This window comes from Haliaeetus albicilla, chromosome Z, assembly GCF_947461875.1.
Source record: "Haliaeetus albicilla chromosome Z, bHalAlb1.1, whole genome shotgun sequence".
Lineage (NCBI taxonomy): Eukaryota > Metazoa > Chordata > Aves > Accipitriformes > Accipitridae > Haliaeetus > Haliaeetus albicilla.
Window position 1 is genome coordinate 37,060,818 of NC_091516.1, and position 27,740 is coordinate 37,088,557.

Sequence of the window (27,740 nt, forward strand, 5' to 3'; positions counted from 1 at the left end):
TCAGCATAACAAGTGGCCTCTTATCTGCGTACTATTCCAGGAAGAAATGCATGGCATTTCGTCATCACAGCTGAAAGACTAGCTGGCTCTGCACGTAGGCTAAGCGAGAATAAGAGCCCTCAGCTATAATGAGGGCATGCTGGTAGCTAATGCTTAGTCAGAGGCCATTTCCTTTAGCCTTTGCTACTACTTGTAGGAGTTGGAATGCAGGAAAAGGCAAAAATTAAAGTGAACATACTGAAGGTCAATGTTTACCTTCTCTAGCTTTTCTCAATGCAGATTATTTCAGAAGAAATGGCACACATGCATTAGTGTGGTGACATCCCATCCCCTATTGTAAGGACTTTAAGTAGCTTTATTTAATGTGCCTGTGAGCAGGATTATTTACAGGAGAGAGAATCATAAGAAGCAGATGTCATTTTTTTCAGTCTGACATTTAAAGGAAAATTAGTAAGTGGAAGTTTAATACAGTTATTTCCTTGTGAAAACTGATCTTCAATTTCCAAATAGGCAAACCACCTTTCTCCTTAACAAAGCTGTTGAAACATAGATAACTGGTAGCAATTGACAGTATTTCAAAACTGGGGATGAATCTTCATATGTGGAGGAATATGGTGACGAACATTTCTTTTTATAGGCTTTTCCCCTTTTGTACATCCTTAAGATGATAACATCTGTGATGCACTGTCATCATGCTTTTTAACATAAGATTCTGCAAAATTTGAACATTGAATGCTAAATCAATAGAATATAAAAATGTTAAATGTGAACGTGTAGCAACATTCAGACTGTAAGTTTGCAAGCTGCTTCATTCAGGACCACACCGTGCTTTCTTACTCTACTTGAAGGAAAATCAGCAATTATTGGGAATTTACTCTGCTATAACTATGCTGATTTAAGCACACAACTGTACACACTGTAATACTGAACACACTGGACTGAGTCATTTTACACACACGCAGTTGCTGGTCTAAATAAGGGCTAGATTTGACTTGTTCTGTTTAACTCACTGGCTGAACACTGAAAATAGTTGGCACAGATTTTTCTCAGGAAATTCAAACTTACACAAGCGGAGGAAAAACATTGCGAATGAGATGCTGCTGTGTGCAAAAAATCATCTTGGGTAAAACTTTAAACCCTAAAAATAAATCTTGTTTCCAGTTCTCACAAATAGGCTCTTCTATTCAACTCTGAAGGTTTAAAGCAGTTGTTAATCATGTACTGTACACAGTACTAAGCAAGAAAGTGTTCAGTTATTTCTGAAACACGTTATTTTGAGGCTATATTTGAATCTTCCATATTTATGTGATGAGAGTTATGTCACAAAGTTAATCATTCCCAGGATGCTAGCATTCAGGGTAATGAAAAACTTCTTGTGCAAGCAGTCATTAATCAGTGAGTATAACATTGCATAATGCTTTCTGAAGCATGTGTTATGTGATCAGAGTACAAGGCTGCATAATACAGCAAAGTGTTTATGCCATATGCTGACCTTTTCTAAAGCAGAAACGGAGCCATGTGACGTGCTGCTCCTGCCAGCAGTTGCTTATTGCCAATAATTAAGTTTGATGATATGAAGAAACACAAACTTGCATTGCTTTAGAGTTCTAAAAGGAAGAAGCTTTGAAGTTTTTGGCATTGTAAAGCACAAAGATGGCCAACTTGGCTTGGATACACTACCGTTGTCCATTACAGGCACCGCCCATAAAAACTGGAATCAAGTGCCCTGCTCAAGTGGTTACTGGCATTTCTGTAAAGGAAAACATGTGCATTGTTACAGGACTGCTGTATTATCCAGAAGAGCACAAAGGTCACAGGAACAAAGCAGCCAAAAGCATGCTTGGTACCTCAAATCTCAGAACATCACAATAACATTTGATGTTCTTGTGCAATAGTGCTAGTAAGCAGCTATTACTTAATATCCTACCAGTATTACACAAAAATATACTTGCGAAATACTTCAGATAAATATGCTGTAATTATATGAAATATAAAAACATGTATAGGACAAAATGTTTTTGTAACTCTAAACACACATACCTGTGGAGATGTGGTTTTAATGAGCTATTTTAACAATGGAAACAATGCTTTAAAAGCTTCTATGAACAACCATAAAACTATGTGCTGGAAGCAGAGTGGACATATGGACATACATTTTATATATTATGCATATACACACACACAGCGTGATCAAAAGTTTGTCCTGTACACAGCTACTTTGCTTTTCTGTTGGCAGAATCAGGCTGCAGAGCTGGAATAACCAGCTTCATATGACTGCTTTAGCACAGCCAACCATCCTGCTAGCATAGCTATGCCACTGCTGCTCCTACACCACCTCCTCCCTGACTTGCTAGGGTTTCTTTCTACCTCACTGATGACAGCCTGACTACTCTGGGGAGCTGGTACAGAAAGGAGTAGCCGGGCTCCATAAGTACCACCACCTGTTAATAGCAACTCGGTTCCATCATGGGATCTATGATATGTTAACCAGTGGCCAAAGTGACTTCTGATATCCCTCGCTTACTTTAAGGAAGTATTTTCAAGCTTAACTAACAAACCTAAAGAGTAAAGCAGCCTAGCAGTGCAATCACGAATGCACACAACTAAGACTACATCTGTGCAGGGAATTAGGTGCCCAAGTCCAAAATTTAAATTCTCAAAATTCCTGCTGAGATTTTGCTTCAGGAAGTCACAGTCCTGATGATATTAGGCAATGGCAATTAGACAGTGCTGTATTGAAGGCATTTCAGGATTTATGAATTAAACCTTCTACACCTAAGGAGTCTGACTCAGTAGGCATCTTCACATTTGGCAGACAGGACTCCACACAGAACAAAGAAGATGCTGAGGATGAAAGGAAAGTGAGCAGGATTCTCACCCTTGCTACAGCATCGATTAAAAAAACCATTGTGATACTTGCTGCATGAAGGACTGCAAGACAGGCCTTCCCTCTTGAAACTGATCGGTGAATGGACATTATCTCTACATCTCAGTAAATTAACTTGTAGAATAAGTAAAGTAGAAAAGTTTCATCAGGAGTGACTGAGAGCATCCAGTGATGAAGTCACTCCTGTAGGAGGGTTCAGTTCAGGTTAATTAAGTGAAAGGAGAGAGCAGCAAATGTGTTGCTCTGGTGTTTCATGAGTCCTTCAACTACTGAGCAATCAGATAGATTAAGGGGCTGGAGCTATCCTCTTCACTTTTTAAAAAAAAAAGGACTGATTTAAGCTAAGATTTGGAAAAAAAGGTAAGAATCCAAAATGAAGAAAGGAATTTTGTTCTACACAAAGCAGAAAAAAAACCATGTCCATGTGTTCATTTACAAACTGGAAACTTAGGCAGAACCCTTGTCATTATGCCATTTTTGTGGCTCCTACCTCCTTTTGTATGTTAAACGGATAGTCTAGGAATCCTGTTTGGATGTTATGATCTGTATTAGTCATTAGGGTATAGAACTCAGGTGCTGTAACCAAACAATACAGAAAAATCCACTTTGTGGAGATGCTCATGAAGATATTACAAATGACTGTGGTGAAGTGGACTGTGACTTAAAACACGTAGCCTGAACACACCTGACAAACCATCTCTCCTATCCATCCTTCCTAGACCCACTGCTTCTCAGAAGTGTGCTCCCTGGCTCCCTCCTCCTTTCACCACTACTTCGAAGAGGAGGCTGGCCAAAAGATGACAGCTACAGGACAATATGAACCACAGATTGAACCCTGAGTGGTCACTAGCTGGGGATACTTACATATATTTACAAAAATAGTTCAGCTATAGACCAGTTTTGAAGACAACAGTGCTGACAGTATAGACCTATTACACAAAAGATACGGAGTCAAACTCTTTCCACACAAGCATACAGATGTATTATTAACATTTATATGTAGTGAAAACACAACCTTCACAACTCTATCCTTACAGTTAGAATTTTAAAACTTTGCCTTTCTAAGCTGCATGGAGACACATTTTTTAAGAATTTGTACAACTGGCATCATATTTTTTTAACATGCTAGAAAGAATTGAGCCAAATATGATATCACGAAGTCCCTTATGCTTAAGGGAAAATGTTAAATCAATTAGCAGTTGCTAGAATAAAGAAGCAACAACTTGATGTATAAGTTCCTTAAAAAAAAATAACAAACTTCTCATGTTCTTCTGAAAGTGGTTATATTATGCAACAAGAAAACTGCAACATATTCTCATCTCTTTAATGTTACAAAAGCTTTATTAGCATATGCTTCAGAAATTATAATCAAAGTGTAGTAGTCACTAGCCAGAACTTTGAAGACTTTATGAACATATATGTACAGGCTATGCCTTAGAGGGTTAATGTACTATTTTGAACCCAAGTATTGCAATAGGAGTTAGCTTAGACACAGAATGTTCACACCCTCTGTAATAAATTCTTTTAACATACTTCATATTTCTTCCCATGTGAGTAAGTGTCCTTGGAAGAATTATCTACTAGATAAAATTTGAAGATGAAATCTAAGTCTAGACTTATTTAAGGAGGGTGGAGACTGATCTTATAATCTACGACAGTTGTTGATTAATGAGCCGCTCATGATTGCTGTAGGCCTCTCCAAACTGCAGAAGCAAATGATACTATAGGACTGAAAGGAATGTGCTATCTGGATGCCACACCTTTGTTGAAACTTAGAACTCACCTCGACTTCTGCTACGTTTATTCTAGCCTTGAACTACCAGATGTGCACAACCAGGTTGTGGTAACATACATGTGTCCCCTTGCTACTTGACTTCTGCTCCTGTGGCAGTTTCTTTGTTACAGAACTTCCACACTTTAAGCATGGTCACTTGTGGCAGTCACAGTACACACTGTGTGGGGTTCAAGGTTTTTGCTGGTAGGGCTCTTGCACAAACAAATTCAAAACTTCCTGGAGTAGAATAGTACTATCACATCCTGAGGGAGTTTGGCCTCATCTAAGAATCTGAAGAATTTTATTTATATGTACACATATGCATATGCACATACAAATACGTATGCATGGATATGACATGTCAGTATACATACATATATATTATAATACATAATGAATAATGTGCATAAATACAGTACATTCTGCATAACTAAGGAAACTTCTATTCAACTCTGTGCCAAGGTTGAAACTGAACGTGATATAAATCTATAATAAAAAAGGTATGTTACCTCATCTTTGGTGATAACATGATCATTTCTGATTACATCTTTCAAAAACCTTTTAGGAAATTTTTTAAAACTTTCCTAATTTTGCTTATAAAATATTTATGTTCTTAAAGTGAAAACAACACATACAAATTCTTAAAAATTTTCCCTGCACCCTGGTGTCCAAGCTTCAGACTAAGAGAAAACAAAAGCCAACAGAAAAAAAAGGCACAAACAGGAAAACTAGTCTTTGTAATCCCTCAAAATACACAAGAGGCATTTCATTACCTTTAGCTGAACACATCTCTCCTTTTGGTTTATCTGTTTGCAATTATTCTCCTTTTTCTCAATTTTGGAGACAGTTGTCTTTCTAAAAGTGTGCAGAAAAAGAACATCTTAAAACAACTACATCATCATGATCATTATGACACCTTGAGTACACTGACTGTATCAGCCTCACTAGACAGTGAAGCCCTGGCTTTTCAGCAGTGTCATTAGGTGCAAGAATGAGGCTGAAATCCCACAAATAAGACATGAAAGCACACCTTGTTCAATATACACCACAAAAAATACCAATGGTTTTCAATTATTTTTTTTTTACATTGTAAATAAATCCTCTCTCTAATCTCAGTAGACACCTTTTCAGGGATTTGCTTGCATGGAAAAGCAATAAAACAAAACCTAAGTTGATGATAAATTAAGATGTTTCAATTACTCTTTTCACTTTGCATCTATGAATTGGTTTTAGTATGTGAAGTGACACTAGTACCAGACCCTTTACTTTACTCCCTAAGTCTCCCAAAACCAGATTCCAAGTAGCATGATATTCTGCGCTCTCCTGTGTTGGAGAGACCTGTTATTTTTTTGTTCTGTTCAACAAATCTGATTATGGTTTAATGCATCAAAGGGCAATGACTGAGGAAAATATGAAACAGTTGCAAATGATACATCCTGATGTTTACTATTGTGAATGCAGCCCATTAAAAGCAGTTCTAGAAAAGCATTGATATGAACCTTGGTGTAGTACTATGAGTAACTGTATGCAGACTGACAGAATTTCAACAATTTGGCACAAATGCTCTGCAGTCTCATAGAAATGTTCCACAGAACAACATCCTCCAAGTGCTGTTAACTGTATCATTACACAACTTTAGAATAAATAAAACACTGTATTTCTTCATAGCAGGGGGGATACTCAAAGGCACTTAACTGACTTAAGCCATTAAAAAAATTCTGAAAACTTTATCCAGAAATTTAGTAGAACTAGTAAGAATGTGAGTTACTTCAATAATATTGAAGAGAAAACACAAATGCTTTCATAAATTAAAGGCTAAAATGGTATGTGTTATATAAAAGTCACACAAATTTCTGCATGAAACTGAGAATCTCTAGGCAATTTCGTAAGTTGAACTTGCACTTACACTGTTGAGAGGTAATCAGCTGAAGGTAACGGACCTACCTGTATTATAACTTTTCAATATCCAACTCAGTGGAGAAGTGCAGAACAACTCACTACCCATTTGAGCTCAGCAGGAGCAGGAGAAAAAGCTGCTTATGCCTAGGGACCATGAGATAACCTTTCAGGAAACCAGCAGGGACCAGGGCTCGCTCACCCATGAGGTACTGTGGAGAAAAGCATGCCTTTACCAGGAACTGAAAGAGCTGAGCCTAAGTACTTGAAGGAGGATTTGCCAGATCATAACTTTTGCAAGGAAAAGTCAGCCTTTATAAGAGCATTTCTGTTACAAATCACCCTCTTGTGGAAGCAGAATTCTTATACTGCTATTAATCATGAGCACTGCAGCCATCATAACACGTCAGTTAATAACAGGGACAGTAAGTGATTAACACATCTTTTGCTAAAATATTGTTCCCTTAGAACTATTTCAACATCACTAGAAAGTACCTTTAAAAATTGTCCTATTGGTACTCACTTTGTAATAATTTTCAAACTGTTGACTTCAAAGAAGGGACTCAAATTGCTACGATATGACAGTATCTTCTCCTGAGAAAAGGAACGGAGAGACCACTGTGACAGCAAAATTATTTTCTGAGATCAAAACTACTATTTAAAGGCACAAATCTACAGAGTCTTATGCCACAGTATTTAAAATTATTAGATTTTTTAAATAGACATTCACAGAAGCTACTTAATCAGCGCTTGTTAGAAAAACAGAGGTAGCTCAATAACCAGACTGTATATCAAAGTTATGAAACAGAAACCCGTCAGCATAGACTTAATATTTTTTCTCCCATTAACATAATTATTTCCTACTCAGTAAAAATGAAAATGACATGTTAGCATTTCAAAAACAAGAGAAAATGACCCTCTAGGCTTTATATAACTATCAAAACAAGCACCGGTACTTTATTTGCAAATTATCGTGCATGAAATGATCAACTCAGCAAGTTTACCAGTCAACAAAGTGTGTGCTCTACCAGTTATAATCAATTTACATGTAATGATATGTCTAAATAGGAATTTAAATGAGTTCTTGTCATTTAATGTTGATCAGCTGCTTTATCATCATAGATATGGACAATGACCATAGTTAATGTTGCAGAAACAGCAAAGCATGCACAAGTTTCATAAGCCAATGGTAAACAAACATGAAGAAATTTGTTTTCATATAAAAAGACAGCCTCTGACTGCTAAGCCATGTTTATTTTCCAGTCAAGTTAACAAAAATATTTTCTAAGAGGTTATTTCCAGGCATTTGCTGTATATGCCATGTCCACAGTAAATATACAGTATGAATCACAACAGTTTTCTCACCTCGTAACCTACTGGATTTCTCTTTCAATGTATGAAAAGAACCCTGAGGCTGCCACAAAACTAAGAACATTTCAGTATCATCCCTGTTGTATATAAATATACATTATTAGGACCTGCAAAAGGATATTCTGGAGATTAAGAGAATTCTAGCTTCTTTAACAGCGCATTAGTCACATCCCTGCACAACAATCTTTAATACAATCACCAAAAATTTAAAATAACTGAGGCAAGTGAAATAAAGTTCCTTCACAGCAGACAGTGCTGATCAGATGATATGTTGGAAGAATGCAAGACAAAGCCAGGTTTAGCATACAAGAATGCATAATTAAAGGCTGGCCTCGAAAATGTCTTCATTTAATACAATTAAATGAATATAATGGCAATGACTTCATCAAAAGGATGAAATTAACTTTAGCACATAATGACACATTACTTAGAATAGTGTAAGTCAGATAAATAAAGCGTAACATTTTCCAAACAATAATCCTTTAAATTTCCCTTAGCTTTATTAATAATGTACATATTCGGGTAGAATATGCAAATATAATTTTTACTGATATACAGAACCATTTTAATGCATATTTGGTACAATTTCTTATTTTTGGTGGTCAGTAGTCGCTTTTGTTTTGATAAAATGATACAGCAGATTTATACTTAACATCACATATAGGTTTTGTCTATATAAAGAATTTACAGAGCTTTTTCAATTGTGGAATGGTATGTTTCATACATATGAAATTTTAAAAATGCTGCATGAACCTGTGACCTTGCCAATATACAGATCAACCTTCAGAAATGTAATGAGCATGAGTTGACACACACTTCTATCTGGGCCCAGTACAAGTATGGACACATTCAAAATGTTGTAACATCAGTATGATTTGCTTTTACTTTGGTGGTCGTGATATTCCAGGTGCGGATGCAAAGTGCACCTTAATGGTCCTCATAGCAGTACTTTTATCCCCCTGTATTTTAAAGGCATCAGCTTCTTTTATTCTCCCTTGTAGCGAGGAGGTCTCTTCTCCTTAAATGCAAGAAGACCTTCAATTCTATCTTTTGTTGGAATAGTCTGCAATGAGCAGAGTAACAATTCATTATTGACCCCAAAAACAATACCAAGAAAAATATTTCCATACAAATCCTAGTTCTTCAATGTGTCCTGCATGCAACATATAATACAACAGAAAAATGAAACCTAAAATGTCTAGTCGGACACAAGAAAGTACCAGACACTTCAAAGGCACAATATAAGGCTGAGAAACAATTTAGGAGAAGGAGTATCTTTTCTCCAAACAGATGACTGTGATAAACTCTTTAGGGTTTGTTTTTGAGTTTTTGGTGTTTGGGTGCTTTTTGGTTTTTAGGGTTGGGTTTTTTGCGGGGTGGGGTGGTGTAGGTTATTGATCAGATCACCATATGTTTTAAATAAGCATCTAATGCTAATGCTTCTACTTCCAGGATCAAAAACTTGTCTCAAAAGTTCAAGAACATACTCAAATACAAGATTCCCATGTTTCGCTGGCAAAGAGGTTTGTCTCGATTTTCTGTTGGTTAGCACATATGCCATTAGTGGCAATTGTTAGTGAAATGTCCTTCATGTTATTTCATGTTAAACCAAAAAGAACCAAAAGCAAGGCAGTTCTTGGACTAGATGCACAGCAGAGTATGTCCGGCTAGGTATATGGCTGGTAGTGGTTCACTACCTGCACACTAACACTCTTGGCAGGGAGTCATTTTTTGTCCTAAACTACATCTCCTTAGTTAAATTCCTTACAAAACCAGAGTATGTAGAAGGAAGGTCTAAATACAATGCCAAAATATTTGTAGAAAAAATTGTAGAGCAATTTATAGTTGAATTTCTGCATGTTTCATAACAGGCACCAACAAAGCTTTTCTGGGTTTTTCCATGTAATCATAGTTACATACCTGAGCGTAACAAGCTTCTTCAATTGCTAAACCTGTTACTAAGTCGACCTGAGGAAAAGAATACAATGGGTTTTAAAAGCCTATTTTTGTATGTTTATTATATATTATTTCCTGACAGCTAATTTAAATACTGTGTTTCTATATGCCACATACTAAAACACTTTGCAACGTTCTTCTACACTACTTTAACACAGAAATACTACCCTGCCATGTGGTGAGAGTGGTTAGTCTTTCTGTAATAGTTTCCTTATTTGGTGATACAATTAGTATGTAATACACTGTCAAAACAATGTATGTTCTTCACTACAAATCATCTGGACTAAAAACCATTAGCTACTTGCACATTTGTAATCAATTAATTTACTACAGTGGAAAAGATTTAATGTACTGCATGATTACTTAAAAATTGTTCTATAACAAGTTATCTTCAAAATGCCATATAAGAACATGGTGCCATGCCACAAAATAAACATAAATTTGAGTTTAAAGGGATTTAAAAAAAAAACAAAAACAAAAACCAAGAGGTTAATGGCCATCCTGCATCACCACCTAGTTTTAATAAGATTTTTTTCTTTGTGAGCTGGTCTGAACAGCTGAAAAGGCTGATTTTTCCCCTCACTACTTTTTCACCTGTCTTAAGCATCAGCTGCTGCAGAACTTACCAGCTCTCCACATGGCCACTGAAAGGACTGTGGCTATGCACCACAAGCAATTTGTCAAGAGGAGATAAGCTATAGGATAGATTACCAAAGGAAGCTGTGAAATCTCTGTCATGGAAGGTTTGTAACAACAGCTTGAATGAACATTTGGCTTCACTGGTTTTGATACAGTAGATCTTGTCTTGGGGCCTCAAGATTGAACGAGACAATCATTCAGAGTCCTTCTAACCATATTGTCCCTAATTCTAGAAACATCATGATTCTGACATTTCAGTCCACTACATCTGGTAGCTAGATATTTTAGCTTGTAGCATTTTGAACCTTGAGTACCACTGAAATAAATCTTGAATTCCATCATTACTTGCTGTGGAAACCTAACAAACATACTCTTTGCACAACAGCATCTGAGTTTGGTTCTCAGGCCAAAATTTACTGGTGGTACACTTTGCTGAACTCATATCACTGGTTGCTTTGGAGACTTCAAGAAAAAAAGGACCATTCTTAAATTTGTCTTCCTGCATTCAGGTGTTGCAATGTGGTGTGATCCCCTTTCCCTTGTCCCAGGTTGAGCTATAAGATGTCCTGGTGCAGAGCTTATGCATATACTTAACTTTAAATATGCACAGTCCTGCTGAGCTCAGCAACATGATTCACAAGCCTAAAGCAAAACACATGTCCAGACATGTTCAGGGCTGGATTTTAATGAGCTTTAGAGATAGGTCAATAGTGTTCAAGAAGGAGTGGCAATCAGAATCAAATATGAAATCAGACTCCAGATATAATTTTAACACTAACCTCTATTAAACTATTAAAAATAATGTCTTTTGGGCTTTATTAGTTAATAAACACTGAGAGCATTGACAAACTTGACAGAGTATGACTTTGAGGGTTTTTTCCACCCAGCATTTGAAATACAACTTGTTCATAGTAGTTTATGTTTACTTTCTAGTATTAATAATTAGCAGAATGCATTACTCCTGGACAGACATGAGGTTACCAAGCCTCATTACGGAAATCACTATCAACTCTAGTCTCAGGAGTGTGAGACACAAAAAAATTGCATTTCCTCTTTTAAAAAGTTTTGATTAAATAGATTTCGAATGACTATGCACTGAGAAACTAAAAACAGTTCTAGGGAAAAGATCACCACAGTAGACCTGCTGCCAGCCTGACTTCGGCTTACTCTTACAGAAAGTAGAGATCCTTACCTCCATTCCCTGATTGATAGCCAGTTTTGCAACTCTCATTGCTACTGGTCCCTAAAATGAAAGAAAAAGCTTATTTACATACCATCAAAATCTACAAGATTATGCAATGAAGAGTTTGTGTATCAATGCTCTTACATTGCAACCTTCTTGGCTTTGGACTTTTATTAAATTTATAATAAATAGGTCAAATATCCTAAATTACATCACTATAGTAGGCATTTGCTTCCAAACTGATAAGTTTCAATATTGAGAAAAAGTGAAAGTAGGCTGTTTTTAAAAGAACTTAATTAAAGCAGTGTGCTTCATTTATGTTTCAAAGGTGCTGAGCATATCCACTTTTGTCAAGCTTGTTCAATTCCCTTCAAAACAAGGCTCAGAACAGCCACCTTAAGAGACATCATTAGAGGCCTTCGCAAGGTCAATCTTTTGTCCTTATTATCACACAATGGAGACACATGGAAAGATGTGATAATGAAATAAAATGAACTGATGCAGCCTCAAACCTAAAATATGCTACTGCAAAGCCTGCGCTGGTCAAGTGATGACACACTTCTGTGATCGCCTGAGGTCCCCAGCAAGCAGAGGGATTTCCACCCTCCTCCTCCAATGTGCCACAGAACAGTGAGACATCCTTGGGAATCGTCTCAGTCCTGTGCCTATCCATCAGCATCAGCTTCTGAATGTTCAGACGCTGCTTTAGAGAAGTGGCCCCTGCTGCTTTGGGAAAAGCCAAATGCTTTTAAGCCGGTTCCAATGCGAAGCTGTAACTATAAATCAACCTTCCAGAATCACTGTATGTTAAGATTCTTACTGTATTTTTCATGTTTGTCTTTCTATGAGGGTGTTCAAGACACAAATAACCAATGTTAAATGCCACATCTAATCTGTAATATTTTCAATGAAAATATGTAGCTGTTACCCTTGTGATTCAATAAAGTGGTTTACTAACTATTTTCTTCTGCTGCTTCCTGTGAATTTGCTACCTGGGACCGTTCACTTGAAAAGCAGGTTTATCAAAAGCTCCAAACTCACATTCCTACTCTGAACAAACAGCTTGCAGCCTATGGCAACAAGGGAACAGGTAGCAATCAGCTAAGACAAAGACTCCTGTAAGTGTCATACTTAAAACTTTTTCATACTAAAATTTTCAAGTTCTAAAGCACAGGAATTCAGCAAATCCCATTTCAATTCTTTTATGAAAGACAGAGATAGGATGTCACTTAGAATGAATGATAATAAGAGCATGATTCTTTCATCAAGCTTATACACAAAGGACAGAAGGCAAGCTTTCCACTAGTAAATGGGATTTGCTTTAATACTGAAATTATGTTTTCAAAACAGGAGTTAAACTGAGATATGTCCACTTTCATATGGACCTTTTTGCCTCTCTTATGAAGTGTGCAACAGCAATGGAATAACCTATTGAGACAATTGCTTTACTAACAAAACCCTCATGCACTATTTTTTTGTTTAAAACTTGAAAGCCGAAATAAGCAATACAAACACAGACCATATCATGACGAAATGAGGATTGACAGTGGTTTTTTGAAATAATTACCAAATACCACCACTCAATACATGAGAGAGAAAACTTCTAATTGCTATCTACATAACTAGAATGGCTTTTTAATACATAACATCATGACAGTTTTTCTTAATACAGCTGGTTCTTTTTCAGTTTTAATGTTTGGTAAAAACTAAAAACTAAAATCAAAGTAATTTGTTTTACCTGAGGTAAAAATTCTCTAGCCAGAGCTAATGCTCTTCTGTATGCAGCATCCCCTGCTTCATTCTGTTCTACCACATGGCTAATCAATCCTATTGATTTTGCTTCCTCACCATCTACAATACGCGCAGAGAAGATTAGTTCTTTTGCCAAAGACACTCCAATTGTGCGAGGTAATCTCTGTGTCCCCCCTAAAGTTTGGAAAAAGAGAAAATGCAAGTATTAGTTTCCCATCCATTTATACCACAAATGTAGATGTCTTGTTCACTTCAAATATTTTCATTTTTAATACCATAAACAATTATATGAACATACAGAAATTAAACTATCATACAAAGGCACTCCTAAATGCCTTCTTCAGTTTTGTAACTACATTAACCAGACATGTGAAGATTGCTTAGTTGGACTAACAACTAACTTCCAGAACTGACAAACAACGAGAATCATAATCAAAACTGAAGAAGTAGAGTCAAATCACAGAAGCAGATGTTCGTATGAATTAAAACAGTGGAAATAGCCTTTATCCGGGAGAAAGGATTTTGAAAATATACAAGGCCTACCATTTTGACATGGCTCTGAAACAAATATTCAATTTATACAGACAGCCGGTAAGTAAAAATTTCTTTTCAAATAGCTATTTCTGCAAGAGCATGCTAATATATTCAAATATAAATGTATGTATATCTGCAAGAGGAATATTTATAGGAGGTGTTCAAAAGGAGGTCATACAACACTGGATAAATGTGTGTTCAACTAATGTAAAATAATTAATTTCCACTAGATAATGGTGGACTAAGCCAGTATTTTATTGAAGCTATTCAGCTCTCTTACTGATGTTTCCTGAAAATACTTTAAATACATCTCTGAGACAAATAAACTGCCTGGAAACAAACAAAAAGTTTTTATGATTCAGCTTTTAACTATTGTTTCTTATGAATCACAAGCTTCAGTACTACTGTATTCCTTTCCATAAAAACAGACCTGCCATTGAACATGTTACATCATACAAAAATGCAGAAGGTTTGGGAGATTTCTGCCTTACGCCTTTCTAGAATATTACAAAATCATGATCAATAACAAAAATTGAGATGTATTTTCTGGGCTGTAACTGGAGAAATTAAAAAAATGCTTACACTCCTAACAGTTCAAATAGAATGTGTAGAACAACATTAGTAAATACAAATAATGTGATACTCTCTATGGTCCTACCACTCTGCGAGGATTTTAGCAAGCCTATGCTTATGGCCAAGGGCAACAGGCAACAGCAGGAGGAACTCCTGTTCAATAAATTCTGCTAATTCTGCTAGTTGTACAGCTAAGCCAGTGACAGTGCTTGGGGGAAAATTCTGCTAACAGCGGAATTCTGAGAAAGCCCCTGCTCTAGGGCATTTTTATAAAAGGGGTGGGGGGTGGAGACTAAAACAAAACCCCTTCTAAAATACTACAGAACCTGAAGCCTAAGCCTTCCAATTAGCCTTGGCTGCCTCACTGGTGAGATTCACAGAGAATGACTAAAGCTGTAACTATTAACCTTTATATCAGAACTATATGCCATAAACAGGTGAGCTGTGTTTTCAAGAAGCTTCCTGCTTTTGATACTGAGTTGCATCACCATCACCACCAACAAACATTTACCGGCTTTTTTGTTTTAAATACTGAACATGTCTTTTAATTTCTCACCCAAAGAAGCTGTCACACCCCAATCAATGTCTAGCCTTATACACATTTTAAGTGTACATGAGAACACAGCAAATGTCTACCCTGATTCTCTTTAAGAATAGTTTAGTCATAAATTATCCCTTTCACCATAGTAATGGAATCTAGAAAAGCATCATCAGGTTTGGCTTTTCATTAAAGAAAACCATTTGTCCAAATCATAAGATCTGAAACCATATGAGGCTGAATTTACTGACTCCACATCGCCTGTTTCTTCCTTGCTTGCTATGTCTACTATTTTTTTCTACTTATTATCTCCCCCTCCTTTACTGTTTTATCTCTTCTATTACTGTTTTTACCAGGAAATGTTGAAAACAAAATTTAATTGAGCAACAATATTTCATAACTTTGACCAAACAATGGGTATGTTTAAGCATGAAACAGTGTTTATAGATGAAAAAAAGTGTTCTTGCCAGTGTCTTACACAATAATGATTAAAGAGCAGAAAAAAAGCAGACTATAGTCTATGTTGTTTGGCTGCATCCTACACTGCAAAGCTATTAAGCAGAGGAGCGTATTCTTTGATTAATATTCACAGTGCAGAAGCCAACAGTTCAGTGCATCAATCATATATATTCAGTAGTAGGAATAAGATATACGCACACACAAAAGCAGTAAGACCAAATTAATCAAATGCAAACAACACCCCAAAATACATCCAACACACCAAAGTTACATCCATTTCTGAAGAAAAGACAGAGAGTACGCTGCAGATAGATGTTCTGTTTTAGTAATATACAAAGGAACATATAATGCCTGCCAACTACAATCAGAGCTAAAGGAAGTAACACCCAGTCTTCAAAGACATTACTTAACCAAGGCATTTCATCTAAATGTAGAGCAGAATTTGACGGAAGAATAGTTGTTTCATCTTCACAAATTTAATGACATGTTATTTCAAGGACTAGTGATCTGGTATTACTCACTGTGTTGATAAAAGTATTTGACATACAGTTGCAGAGTAAATGCGTTCTTATCTGAGATGGTATATATTCAATGTTGTAATAATTGTAAACAGCAGTTTTAGATGACACTCTAGTTCATGTGAAAAGACACAGTAAATACAAGACTGCTAAATTCTGGTACGAAAATTGTTAAACAGTATTTTTTTTTCTTTAAGAAATAGTTGATTTTGTATGAATGTTTATTTACTGTCGGTAATTCATCAATTACAAAATATGTACACAACTGGTTTGGATTAAGGGGATTACGTGATAAATTCCCAAGAGTATATCCAACAAGATGAAGCAACTAGCTTACTGGAAATAGATTCATCATTCTGGCAGAGAATATCTACAGTCAGTAGTTTCTCATAGCTGAAAGCGCTGTCAAAACATACTGGAAAAAATCCTGTTCTGACAAAAAATCCAAACTTTAATTCAGTAATAATCCTGTTTATTAAGTCAAGTAAAAATGAGTCTTTCTATTTATCTTTTCTATCACAAGCTTTGCTTGATTCGCGTTAGATTGATTTAACTGACAGGTTTCTAGATTTTTTCTTTTAAAGACTACTGTGCATTTCTAATGTTTTGCTAATAATCAATGGTGAAACCAAAGTCTGTCAGCCACGAACTTTCTCATTATTCAAGTCAGTCAAGCAATGGCTCAAATGTATCCTTGTGATTCTTTTGCAGAAAGCTGTAAGGAGTAGATTTCTCTCCTTTCCATTGAAACTCGTAGAAATGCGGAATGCAGAACCTGCTGTTCCTAACACCAAATCCTTAACAATATGACCCCATAAATAAACTAACATGCATAAAATTATTATTTTAATGTAATACTTTTCAGTCATGTAAATCATATTTTAAAAGTCTGTGTAATAAACGTATTTTCCACTTTTAAGGTACCTGCCATCCATTGCCAAATTAAGCAATTTTCAAAATATTAAACACTGCAAAAGCTCAAACACTCTACCAAGACATATTTAACAGCAAGTTTCCAACACATTATTTCCTAGATTAGGCCTTGATCCTCTGAAGTTGTACATGTTTTAGCTAACTTAAATCCAGGTATAAATCTTTATGGGGTCAGAGATCCCAAGAACGTGAAGAGCCCTTCACCGGCACAAACTGGATAGCCAACTAATAACTGAAAACAGCTGAGACTGGGAAAGACATCAACAAAGATGCAAGTGATGGGGTGAAAACAGGATGAAGAAGAAAAGACACAAAACACTATCTCTGCAAGGGCAAAAAAGCACTGAGCTGACGAAGAGCAGGCAGTAGGCAAGACTGCTTTCATGTCTGGCCATATATTGTCATTTGGAAGAAGATTGGAGACCTGAGCAAAACCTGAGACAGTGGCCTGAGGCTGACTCAGAGATTGCCCCAGGGCCTGTGATGACTGAGAAGTTGTTTCAGCGAGATGTCATAGTACATTGCCAAAAGAGCTCATGGAAGTCTAGCTTGCCATTCAAGCCGAAGAAAGGCCTGCAGGAATGTCAGACACAAGCCTACCTGAGGTAGAAGAAGCAGGGTGACCTGTTACCCATGCCAGCCTGGCAGTGGCAAAACCCAGCTCCAAAACTGCCAACTTAATTTGCAAATCAATCCTTAATTTTCACCATCTGTTTTATTCATCTGTGCCTGTGGATTCGTTTATTTAAAAACCTATCTGGGGAATGCCTAGAATATACCAAACCACCATGCGTGGGTGGCTTGAAGGTAGCAGCTTGAATCACAAGAATGTAGTACTTAGCTTGAAGATGTATGAACACTTACGATGCATGAGAGAAAGTGTAAATACACTTTCAGAATTCACTAGCAGTTAAATAATCACAGCTTTTGTACAGAAAGATGAAATCATTGGGCAATTTAGAAAAACTAATTTATTTTCAAAATAAGTAATCCTCTTGTAGATTGAGAAAGATAGAAGATGGTTTCCCAGCAGATGGCTACATATGTGAAATGAATGGAACCAAAAAATGCGTCTGGAACCTGATTTTTATAAAATGGACTCCACTTCAAATGGGATGCTGCATCTGGTGTAAGAAGCTTACTCCACATTTCCCTCACAAGCATGGTACAACCAACTACACGGACTCCACTGTCAGACTAAATACTGCTTGACAATCACAGATATGCATTATTCCCAGCACTCACATTATTAGCAATGCACACACTGACAATCTACCTTTTTTTTTTTTTTAACTTCAATTATTTGAGGAAGAAAAGAGAAATGCCTAAGGCCATTAATCTACTTACTAACTTTTACTTAAATGTAAACAAATGCAACAAGCATGAGCACACAGAGATATTCAGTAAAGCCATGTGCATTCCTATTACTCCAGATAGGAACTTGGTCTTACTATTTGGGAATGCCATGACGGAAAGTGAACTTAAATGAAATTCAGAAGTACATACACATTAAAACATAACTCATCTTGCTGCAGATAGAAATTAATGGCCCAAGAGAAGGCATTTTCCAGTTTCAAAATTACACCCACACATTTATGAAGTCACTACTCAGCTGTAACAACAGGTAGGAGGTTTAGACCAGTACTGCTCTGTATGATCATACTTTACAAATCATGTGGGCTTTATGAGTAATATTAGGTAAAAACTTTTATTTAACTTGTATTTTAAATAAATAATTTTATACTCCATGTTCTTACAGTTTTCAATTGACTATGACAGATAAAATTTGACTCGTGAAAATCAGGACAAAAAAACAGACATGAGAAAAACTGTCATCATGACTTAGGGCAAGTGAAATATAGAAAAATTAATTACCACAGTAGTATCCTATTTTTATTTACATTTTGAATGAGATCACAGTCTCAAATTAGGACAATTACTTTAGTTTTTAATGGACAGAACTGAAATAAAGAAACAACAAGCAAAGCAAAAACCACACTATTAAATCTGAAGTCTTCACTGCTTATAGGCAAGTGACTTGAACGTTTTCCTCACTTCAGTCCTCTCCTTATGGAAATCTACCATGTTATTCTTCCACACAGCAAAGAAATCCACCACTCTGCTAATCCCCCAAACCAGTTCCTATTCCTAGCCCTATTCTTTTTCCCATCCTGACTACTATCAAATTAATCTGCTTTCAACTGTTCCAAAGTAATGGGTTTTTAAGAAATTACCTCTGAAATTATTCATCCCTGAAATTCTCTGACTTGAGCAGTACTAAAGAAAGGAGAATTGGTAGCTAACAGAATGGGAGCCCAGGGAAAACAGCAAAGCCAACAAGACTGTGGGAGGACGCAACTCCGCCTGGTTCAGCTGTCAAATCCCAAGAAGGCAGAGTACTCTTTCTACTGATAAATATATGTAAAATGAACTCATACATATGAAGCATATTTTTCATCTTGAGCAGGATGTCCGCCCAGATGAGGCAGCCATGTATTACAGCTATATTGCACCTAACCTAGTACCTAGGCTATAACATAATATCTATAACATTTTACAGTGCTTTGAAAACAGACTCTACCAAAAAACTGGCCAAATTGTTCAAAGTTATCATGCATTAATCTAACAATCTGCAATGCAAAAGGCAAACTTTTCATTAAATCAGAACTTAATTTTGAGATACCAAGTCTGATACTCAAAAATACTCCAAACTTTTTCAGCTTGATCTGTTAGATTTGTAGCACCATCTAGGAGTGTCAGAATGGCATTCTGTTCTTTTTACTTCCTAGACTGATCTTTCTATTTGTTATTTTACAGTAATAGTTGATATAAGAAGAAATAATCACTGCTGTGATTATTTCAGCCTAAAAATTCTGTAAGTCACATGAATAACTGAAATGTTATTATTATTTGTGCATGTTAATTTGTATTCTGAATGTTACATTATTTGCTCTTCCTTGTAAGTATATTACCTATCTGCAAGAATAATTAAAACTTATATTAGAAATCAACAATTAAAATAAATTCATCACAAGTGTAAATATAAACATGCATTTGGTCTATGTTATAGGATATTCTCCATGTGGTAATTTTGAACACATGGATATTCGCATACCTAGCTTGAAACAATGAAAGACTCATTTTTTTTCAGAGACACAAGCAGCCTTAGTGACTTCAGCTTCAGGTTTTCATGCTCAATACCTCCAGACCGGCTATCAAAATACTAAAATCAGTGAACTGACACCTAAGAAATTGCAGTTTAAGTGATCTGAACATACCAGGTTAAAAGCCTATATGACACAGGCTGGGAGAAAAGCTACTCTTCCAAAGCTAGGATCATCCTTCACAGGGTCTACAGAACACTTCGTTATTCACTATACAAATATGATTCAGTCACTACTCAGCTATTCTGAGAGCAGCAGATATCCTCCAGACTATACAAAAGACCAGATATTCAAAGACTGAAAGGTTACAGAATCTACATAAATGAAAGCAATTGGAAGAAGATCCGAATTCCTTATTTGTCTATGCCCTATTAGGAAATCACATCTCTCTATCACTTTTGACTGACCCTTGGTTCCATATATTGCTGTTCAGGATCAACTGAGAGAGGGTAGGTAGGACTAGCACATTGTTTTGAGTTACACTACTATTAAAACACCAGACAACAGATGGTACATTTAAAACTACTTTCTTCCCTCACCGATAAATACTATTCTGTTTAATTCACAGTGTTAATATTTTGAGAATCAGAGTTTTTAAAGACATTACAGTCCAAATTAATTAAAATTTTTCATTTAATAGGCATATAATTTTGTGTAAAAATATATAACACCTTTAAATGTATATGGGATAATTTTCTACTAGGGCTGTTCCTGTGCAACAGTGGACCTGCTCCAATAAGTGCAAACTGGTATTTTAACATTTTATTGTTTGGGGTTACTCAGATGTTCTTCCTCAACAGAAAACTATAGCTCTTCGGTCACCTTCTAGTCAATTTGTAATTCCTCAAAAAAAACCCAAAGCCAGTAACTGACAGGAAATCAACAAAGAAAGAGATTAAATAAGTGATTATTCCCAGGCTGTAGCTGTCAGACTGCTACAACACTAAGGAAAGGAATTACATTAAGAAAACACTTTTTATATTCCTCTCACCTGCTGCTGTGACATAGCAATACAGAAGAGAAGTCACTTTATAGCATGCAATGCAAAACGGCTGTATGCAATGGCAAGTCTTTCCCTATAGAGAAGCTAGTGCTAATTAGATTCTTCTGTCACCTAATCACGCACAGATGAGTTGGCTTTCATGGACCTTTACAGTTTTAAGGATTAAAGAAATCAGATATTAGTTTTATTTTCCTTACATCCTACATCCAAATTCCAGGAAGAGAGACATTTGGGGCTATATATGAAGGAGGTAATGAAGAAATGAATCTGTATCAGCAGCAAGAGCTAGGATAGTTGCTGGAAACACTGCAGTTATTTAAAAAAAAAAATCATAAATGTCTTTTAATTAACATAAGCCATTAAGAATAGTTTATAACAAATGCTAAGGATCAACAAGATAGGGAGCACCACTCACTTCTCACTAGCTGGCCCCATCGCTTTCTTCAGGCAGGACCATTCTGATGTGAGCAGACCTAGATACTGAACCTTTTGTGCTTCTAGGTGCGGCTACAGCCTTGTTGCTGCTCCTAGTTCTGGATCTCTCAAGGCACTCCTACACGCAGATCCATTGACCCTTCTCTGGCAGCAATCCACCTGCTTGATTAAATAAAGACTCAGTGCTAGAGCTCTCCCAAATCCACAGCAGTTTAGGAACATTTTACTGAAGCCTGGAAACTTCCAAAGCTCTATTTCTGCGTAAGTCCTTCAGAGAATAAATGGCGTATGAGCAAGAAACTAAAAAAAAAAAAAAAATTCTTTAATAAAAGACACTTTACCCTTGAATTCCAAAGAGAATCATGGAAACTTTAGAAAAAGAGTAGGCATGCTGAATGAAACCCCTTATAGACTCCATTTGCCTGTAAGGCTAGGAATTTGATGAGCAAGCATAAACCCACATCAACTTCTTGGCCTCAGTCTCCTTTCTCTTTCTTAGAAAAAATGGTATTTTTTAACAGAATTCCCATCTCTCTTTCACGTTAAGCCTGAGAAATGTTTCACCCTAACAACTGGCAGCTCTCTTCCCCAACCAGCCTCAGCTGTAACGTTTATTCTTCTTGCAAGTGGACCACTGAAACAACTCAGAAATTGAAAGCCTTTATCACTCGTCTGTTGTTAACCCTAACCAAACAGGGCTGTATCTTACCGTGTATGTATAACTTAAGGCCACACAGGAAGCTCTAGGTGTTCTGTGGAGATATCCAATGGAATCCCAAAAGCAGAATAAGCTTGCAATGTGTTAGCATGGCCCTTATGCTTTTTATGTTATAAAACCTAAATAGGACTTGAGACAGCCTACATTGCTGTCTCAGTCTCTCTCATCCAGTTGCTTGTTCATGCGTCTCTATTTCCCTGGGTTTTTTTAAGAGCCTAAACCATAATTGCTGGTGAAACAAAATATTGTATTTAATCTGAAACAAAACATTTTGGTTTTACCACTTGATTTTGACTGATAATTTAGTTCAGCCAGTGAACTGAACCTTCAATTTTTTTTTAATAGTCCTACCTACGCCTAAAAATGTCTTATTAAAGAAAGTAATTTATCCTTCTCCAGTCTGCTGCTTGTACTCAAGCCATGTACTATTTCATACCAGTGAGAATTTGTGGCAAAGAAACCCTGGGTTGTTTGAACTGATAAAAATAAAATACAGTCAATAAAAAACAAGACTGTTAATGTGATGATGATCTTATATGCTACTCGCACGGTGTATGTGGAGTTCCTTGAGCAGCAGCAATTTTAATTGTTTTATACTGATAATCCTCCAGCCCTGGTAATACGTACATCTTCTCCTTACTGGTTCGTAATGGGACAGAGGGATAGGTGCACACATGTGAGCTCAAGCTGGTAGGTTCAAATCCCACAGACAAACTCCCTCTGCTTATTGGACTAAACACAGTCAAAATTTCCCACAATATTCTGTGTTAGATCATTTTAGCTCCCTAAATATGAGAGCAATGGTGGTTTTATACAAACATGCTGGATGGGAAAGAGATAGCTACTTCCACCCCCAAAAAATAAAGAAACATTTCTGCAAGTATAAACTACATATAGCTGATGCTCAAGGCACACATAAAGGAAGACAGGGTATGGGGAGAAAGAACTCTTTTAAGGAAAAACCACTGGGAAATTGAGTGTAGCGAGTAAGCCTGCAGTTGCAGGGAGCTGGAACAGATGACTGTAATTGGAAGCAGAGTTTCCAGTGACCCTGTGCAAAGCTCCTGAACTTCTTCTTTTTGTGGCAAGATCATCACTGTATTTCCTAGAAACAGGGCAAATGAGGACTTTAGCTTGGTTCTTTTCTAGGAACACCTAGAAAAAATTCTTAGGACCATCCAAATTCTGTCAGGTCAATAAATATATTTTATCATTCTGCGCAATCAAGAAAGTCAAGAAACTTATCGTGAGGAACTCCTAGTCCCAATCTAAAAGGAGAATTTCACTCCATTCACAGTGACCTAACAAATAGCCATCCCTTCTGGCGGGTATTAATGATATTAGCATATTGAGCTAAAAGGTCAAAATTAAACTAACTTCCTTCATCCTCTTTTTAGTTTGGATAATTTAAATTTCAGCATAGTCATTCATATTTCTTGATGCCCAGATGCAAAATAATGTTAAAAAGATGCATCAGGGCAGGCCTCTGACAGACTGAATTCTGTATTTTTTTGCTTAAAACTCTCATATCTATGTCAAGTACACTGCACCCTGTGTTCCTGTTTTCTTTACAATTTCACAGAACTTCTACAGTAAGAATTAGCTGTCAAGAGAAAACTCAGGTTAACTCAGTCATCTGATTAACACTCATTTCTCAGATCTCAAATTCATACTAAATCATAAAGATCATTAATACAGAGGTTTTAGTACAAAGCTACAAAGGTTTAATAGCTGTTGGGGCAATTTTTCCTGTAAGCTTGTTTTCAGTTGTGCCTGACAATCAGGGAAAAAAGGTCATTCTTGGTCATAAACTGAAAATAAATGATGAAAAATTGAGGTAAAAAAGGAACGACAAGAATCTACTGTTTCTGAAATTTAGAGATTTGTAATAGTTGGCTCAAATAAGTCTCCAGAGCCAGAGAGGTTCTGTGAAGTAATTAAGGAAACAGTACTTCATAAATCATTTTGTCCAACTTGTTTTGCGGTGAACTAACTTGTGCAGCTGTTCTTTTGAGGGAGACTACACAATTGCAATTTCATTTGCTGAATTTTCTGGAAATTGAAGAAAAATACAAGACATACAGCGAATTCATTATGAGTTTGGAAGCTATTTTTCTTTCTTACATAATACAGTCATAAATGAATAAGAAATGGAAATAATTAAGACTGTACTATTATTCAGTACTGATGGATCTCAAAATAGGTAAACTGGTCAATTAAAAACTGAGTTACACTATTCATACCCATATGAAGGATACATTTTTCATTTGCTTTTAATTTAATGTTGACCATAAGTAGAATGGATTTAGTTTTTCGTATTACCTTGGCCTGATACATAGATCCTACTTACTTCAAGGTCTACAACCCTGTGCCAGCTGAAAATGGGGTCACAGTAAATTAGAAGGCTGTGCTTCAGTTTCAGAGAAGTGTGAGATGTTCCATTCATCCTTTACCCTATCCTTATCAAGAGTTCAGGAGTTGGATTAGTTGTGTTCTCCAAGAAACCTGTCAATGTTCTACAGAGCCATGATGGCAACCATGCAATATAATTCAAAGTTTGCCTTTTATACATTACAGTATAAATGATCCATGACTATATTTTACATGAGTATCCAAAATTCAGTTACTGAACCTCTGGAAGAAATAAGTTTGATTATCTTTTTGGCATCATCAACTGCTTTTGCTTAGTCTTTCTAGTAGAAACAAAAGACTAATATTTTTGATCTTCTGTGCCTCAATACCCTTGAGTAATTAAATACAATTATTTAGTAGAAACAAAAGCTAAGTCTAGTATTTTTGACCTTCTATGCCTCAAAACTCTGAGTAATAGCATTTCTTAAACAGAGAAAGTGTCCACTTGTAATATTCATAACTGAGTAGTTGGGGAGGGTGTAATTTATTTATTGACACAAAAAAGGCAAAAACTTGTATGAACTAACAAAAGCATTCCTTCTACCTGTTTCCTCCCCCTTAGTAACAGCTAATACTGTTACAGCGTCCATGTGCAAAGACAGGGATTTCTTTTCATCGAACATTAACATTTTCAAATTCAAACCAACTGCTCTAGCAGTACAAAATAAGTTTAATATTTTCAGTTAGCTCTAACACATTACATGCATATCTGAGAACAAGGGAAGTGAGATACATCAGAAACTGTTTTGCAATTTCTGTGGTCATTACTAGTCCAAGTCTGGTAACTGCTATGTAACAGGCTAAATTGGCTTTTCTAATAGCAGAGGGGTGAAACCTAAGATGATGTGTTACAGCAGTTGTAGAAGTTTCTAAATGTACAAACCTGATTACACCTGTTACAAACTACACAGAAAAAATATCTCAGTGTATCACAATGAGACTAACATGATTTTGTTTAAAAAAAGGAAAAAAGGGAAAGGCAGAGATTAATATTTTTGTTAACCACTTAACATTTTCTCTAAAAATGAAGGACAATCAGGAGAAGAAGTTATTTGCTGGATTTTTACCTTGTTGATAAAACAAAGCCATTTATACTCCTTCACAGGAGTTTTGGAAAAAACAAACTGTTTAACATCACAACAGCATGGGTGTCTCATAGCTACTACTGAAATTTATTTCCATTAAACGCTCCTGTAAGATGAAGTATTACCACCTTCATGTACTTTTACATGGAAAAATGAACAATCATGTCCCCAGAATAAGGCTGAAAAACATACTGAGAAATAAGGAATGGTGTTCAGTTTACACAATGGGGAAACAAAATACACAAAATGTTGAGTATTAGCTAATTAAAGAAGAACCATCTATTCTATGAGGATGGTATCCATGAAAAAATGTGATGATGCAGTTCAACATGTTTCATAATGCATATGTACAGAGGAGACAATTTCAGTCATGGGGCTTTATAGTGACGGTCAAACTTGTTGCAGTTTTTCTGATAATCATTGGAAAATGTGAATTCATTAGTAAGTAAAGTATTCAGTATAAACATACTTGTTTTCATTGAGTGGAACACAGGTGGGTTTCTTCTGAAAGCACCTCTGTTCCCTGTCAGTTAACATGCGTAACTCATTTAAGTCCACCAGACTCTTCAGTCTGAGGAAGCTTAGCCATGAGGAGCGTCCAGTCCCACAGACTGCAGGATTGGCAAGCTTATAGCTCTGTGGTAGACTGACCAAGCAAAATATGTTAGGTCTCAGACTTAAGAAGCACTAGGCTACCTGGCCAGTTGGCTAAAGTATACCAAGCTCCGGCCAAAGTGGTTGCCCAAGGCCATTAGCTAGAGCAAAAAGCTGGCCAAGGACCCTGGCAGCTCTTCAAGGTTCTCCCAACAGAGGCCTCAGGATCCCTGGCCTCTAGATGAGAAGCTCCAAGGCCCCATTTAAGAGGATTCTTAGGCTTTAGACATGGAGTGGGAAAACTATGTAGGAGGTAGGCAGGTTGGGTAAACAGCTGGCCAAGAGTCTAGAAACCCACAGACTTCATACAATTGATTTCTTTTAATTTTTCTTCATTTGCTTCTTACTAATTCCTGCCTCAGCTTTATGTGTCAAAACCCTTCCTATTCTTTTTAGCCACACCAGCTACCATTAAGTTCTTATGTTTTTCAGTTGCCTTCATCATACATCACAAAACAAAATGGGTTCAGTATATTATATACCACTTTGTTTTCCTCCTGAAATGACTGTCCATTTCGTCTCTCCAATCTGATTTCATTATGAGATTAAGCTTCGCTTGTAGGTTCAGCATTTGAAGTTGAAAGTTAATAACTTTCCTGAGTTCTGGTGATTTATAAGAAATGGGCTGAGGCAGCATTTCACACCATACCACTCAAACTCTACAAGTCAGTATGAAACCTGTGTATGGGGATCAGGTAACACTAAGAAAGTCTGCAGAAGAGTAGATGTTAATTATCTCATGGCAGGAGGAGAAATAGCTAAATGCTACTTGGTTCAATTTTCTAGTAACCCCTGCAGGTTAATACAAAGGAGCCGCATTTGGCTTCAAAGTGAATAGCATATATATCCTGCCTAATTAAAATGAAAATAAGACCAAAGGTCTTTTATGTTGTTATTAATATTTAATAAAATATTTCTAAGCTTCTGAGTGAACAGAATACCAAAGGGAGTTCTGACTGTATTTCACCCATCTCCTCAATTTCAGGAAATTATAGTATCTTGTCCACATTACCATAGTATCTACTATTATTGTTGGGATTATACTTAACAGTCTTCCTTCGTTTCATGCTTCTTCACATCCATATCAGGTTATCCTGACCACTCACACTCCTCTGGTCAAGAAGATAAAATGGACTGTTCACCTAATTTAGCTACCTCAAGTACAAAGTAATCTTTTTAATGTAAATTAGGGATCCAAAAACAAATAATGGAATTTCATGACTTCTCTGAATTATGGTGTTATATTTTTCATTTTC

General features: G+C 36.3%; 1 protein-coding gene across 12 annotated transcripts in view; it reads right to left on the reverse strand.

The window, feature by feature from the left end:
* The window catches only part of AUH (AU RNA binding methylglutaconyl-CoA hydratase), a 171,324-nt gene that overhangs the window by 47,016 nt on the left and 96,568 nt on the right, over nt 1-27,740 (reverse strand). For 7 of the 12 annotated variants that reach the window (XM_069776524.1, XM_069776521.1, XM_069776522.1 and 4 more), the window contains exons 7-11: nt 13,445-13,632; nt 11,716-11,766; nt 9,849-9,896; nt 7,081-7,151; nt 5,435-5,516 (exon numbers count right to left, since the gene is read on the reverse strand). In XM_069776524.1, coding sequence (XP_069632625.1) covers nt 5,435-5,516; nt 7,081-7,151; nt 9,849-9,896; nt 11,716-11,766; nt 13,445-13,632 — 440 coding nt within the window. Of the gene's footprint in view, nt 1-1,680; nt 1,751-3,751; nt 3,817-4,207; nt 6,770-7,080; nt 7,152-7,624; nt 8,992-9,848; nt 9,897-11,715; nt 11,767-13,444; nt 13,633-27,740 lie in introns of those variants that run through there. The other 5 variants (XM_069776525.1, XM_069776527.1, XM_069776530.1 and 2 more) reach the window with 5 other exon arrangements.